The sequence below is a fragment of the Austrofundulus limnaeus genome, unplaced genomic scaffold, assembly GCF_001266775.1.
Source record: "Austrofundulus limnaeus strain Quisiro unplaced genomic scaffold, Austrofundulus_limnaeus-1.0 Scaffold74, whole genome shotgun sequence".
NCBI lineage: Eukaryota > Metazoa > Chordata > Actinopteri > Cyprinodontiformes > Rivulidae > Austrofundulus > Austrofundulus limnaeus.
This window is the reverse complement of record NW_013952476.1, coordinates 1,733,545-1,735,075: the sequence shown is the minus strand read 5'-3', so window position 1 is coordinate 1,735,075 and position 1,531 is coordinate 1,733,545. Positions and strand designations below refer to the sequence as shown.

Here is a 1,531-nt window from a genome sequence, read left to right as displayed (position 1 = left end):
TAATAATAATCATCACACTATTTTCACACAGTCAGCAATCACAGGTGGACGAAACTGAACAACAATTTTTTGCATGACTACAACTGGTTCACGTTCAGACATGATTCATTTCAGGTTGACAGATTGGACCTTACATTTTTTGTGGTTAATACATGAAATAGCAACATGTAGGCCTGTCACGATAGCAAGTTTTGCTGGACGATAAATTATCTCAGAAATTATTGCAATAAACGATACTTTGTTTGGAGATAATGTTAAACTCATATAATGACACTTTACACCCTGCTTACGGAAGTTTGCAAAATTTATGTGCGTAGAAAAAAAAATTAACGAACTGACCTGGACTGGAGTTTGTGAAAACAAAACACAACAGCTGCTGRCGTTGCATTTATTCTGTATCTCTTCCTCTGGCTTCTTAAAATACCAGCGATCGTCCTCATGCTGCTTACAAAGTTTACAGAAGTTTACGTAGTGTAAAAACCCCAAAGTTTGGCAAGGTGATCATGGATTAGCTGATTCATAGCTCGTGTTCAAGATTTGACCAAAACGCTACGATCATTTCTCATCATAAACTGATTTGTTTATAATTCTGGCTGTTATCATGCATACCTTTCAGGAAATCTAACCTGCGTTTGTAAATGAACACAAAAAGGACCATTTGATGTGGATGTTTTCTCTGACAGAGAGAGAAAAATAAACTGTTTTCCAACAGCTAAATCGGCGCGCGCGCGCGCACACACACACACACACACACACCTCCGTAACACTGAGAGGCTGCCAGTTTTTGTGTTGAAGCATGGGGATGAAGAAGCTGTGTGTTCTTCCTGTGTCTGAGAGAAGCTTTGCTTTGTTCTGCAGCCTACAGCACCTTCTACATCGTGGGCCTGATTCTGTCTATGCAGATCCCCTTTGTGGGCTTTCAGCCAATCAGGACCAGCGAACACATGGCAGCAGCAGGTCAGTGAGCCTTCTTTTATTAACGTGTTTATTTTATCTTTATCATCATCGGTTGAAGCTTCAAACAGTTGAAAACAGTGATTGTAAAGGCAGCACTGCCCTGTGCTCAGAGACTTCTGATTAATGATAAAACTGTTAAATCATGTTATCTGCTGCTTATTTATCCTCTTATTCATGTTAAAACAAAAGATTTTAACACCGTGTGTGTGTGGTGGGTCTTTGGTTTAATTTTTAGAGCAAAGTTGGAACCAATGTTCAGCAGGAGTTTGAAGAGCCAACAATCATTCAACAGATCCAAGAACTTTGTGTGAACTGTGGGTTCTCAAAGCTCCTACAGCGAGTCTGTTAGAACAAATAAATCATTAAGATGTGATGGTCAGATGAGTGGAACGTGTCTTAATGGGTTCAATTGTATCTTCTGAGCTCTGTGTAGATCTGCTGGATTTGATGCTTCTTATTTCGATCTCAGTTTGCTTCACATTAAAATAGCTAGGGATGTCCTGATACCACTTTTTCACTTCCGATACGATACCGATATTACAACTTTGAGAATTGTCCGATACCGATATTGACC

General features: G+C 39.5%; 1 protein-coding gene across 1 annotated transcript in view; it reads left to right on the top strand.

Moving 5' to 3' along the window:
• The window catches only part of LOC106519271 (dolichyl-diphosphooligosaccharide--protein glycosyltransferase subunit STT3B), a gene marked incomplete at its 3' end in the record, with an annotated part of 60,966 nt that overhangs the window by 48,923 nt on the left and 10,512 nt on the right, over positions 1–1,531 (top strand). The window contains 1 exon segment of the mRNA XM_014010856.1: positions 859–957. Coding sequence (XP_013866310.1) covers positions 859–957 — 99 coding nt within the window.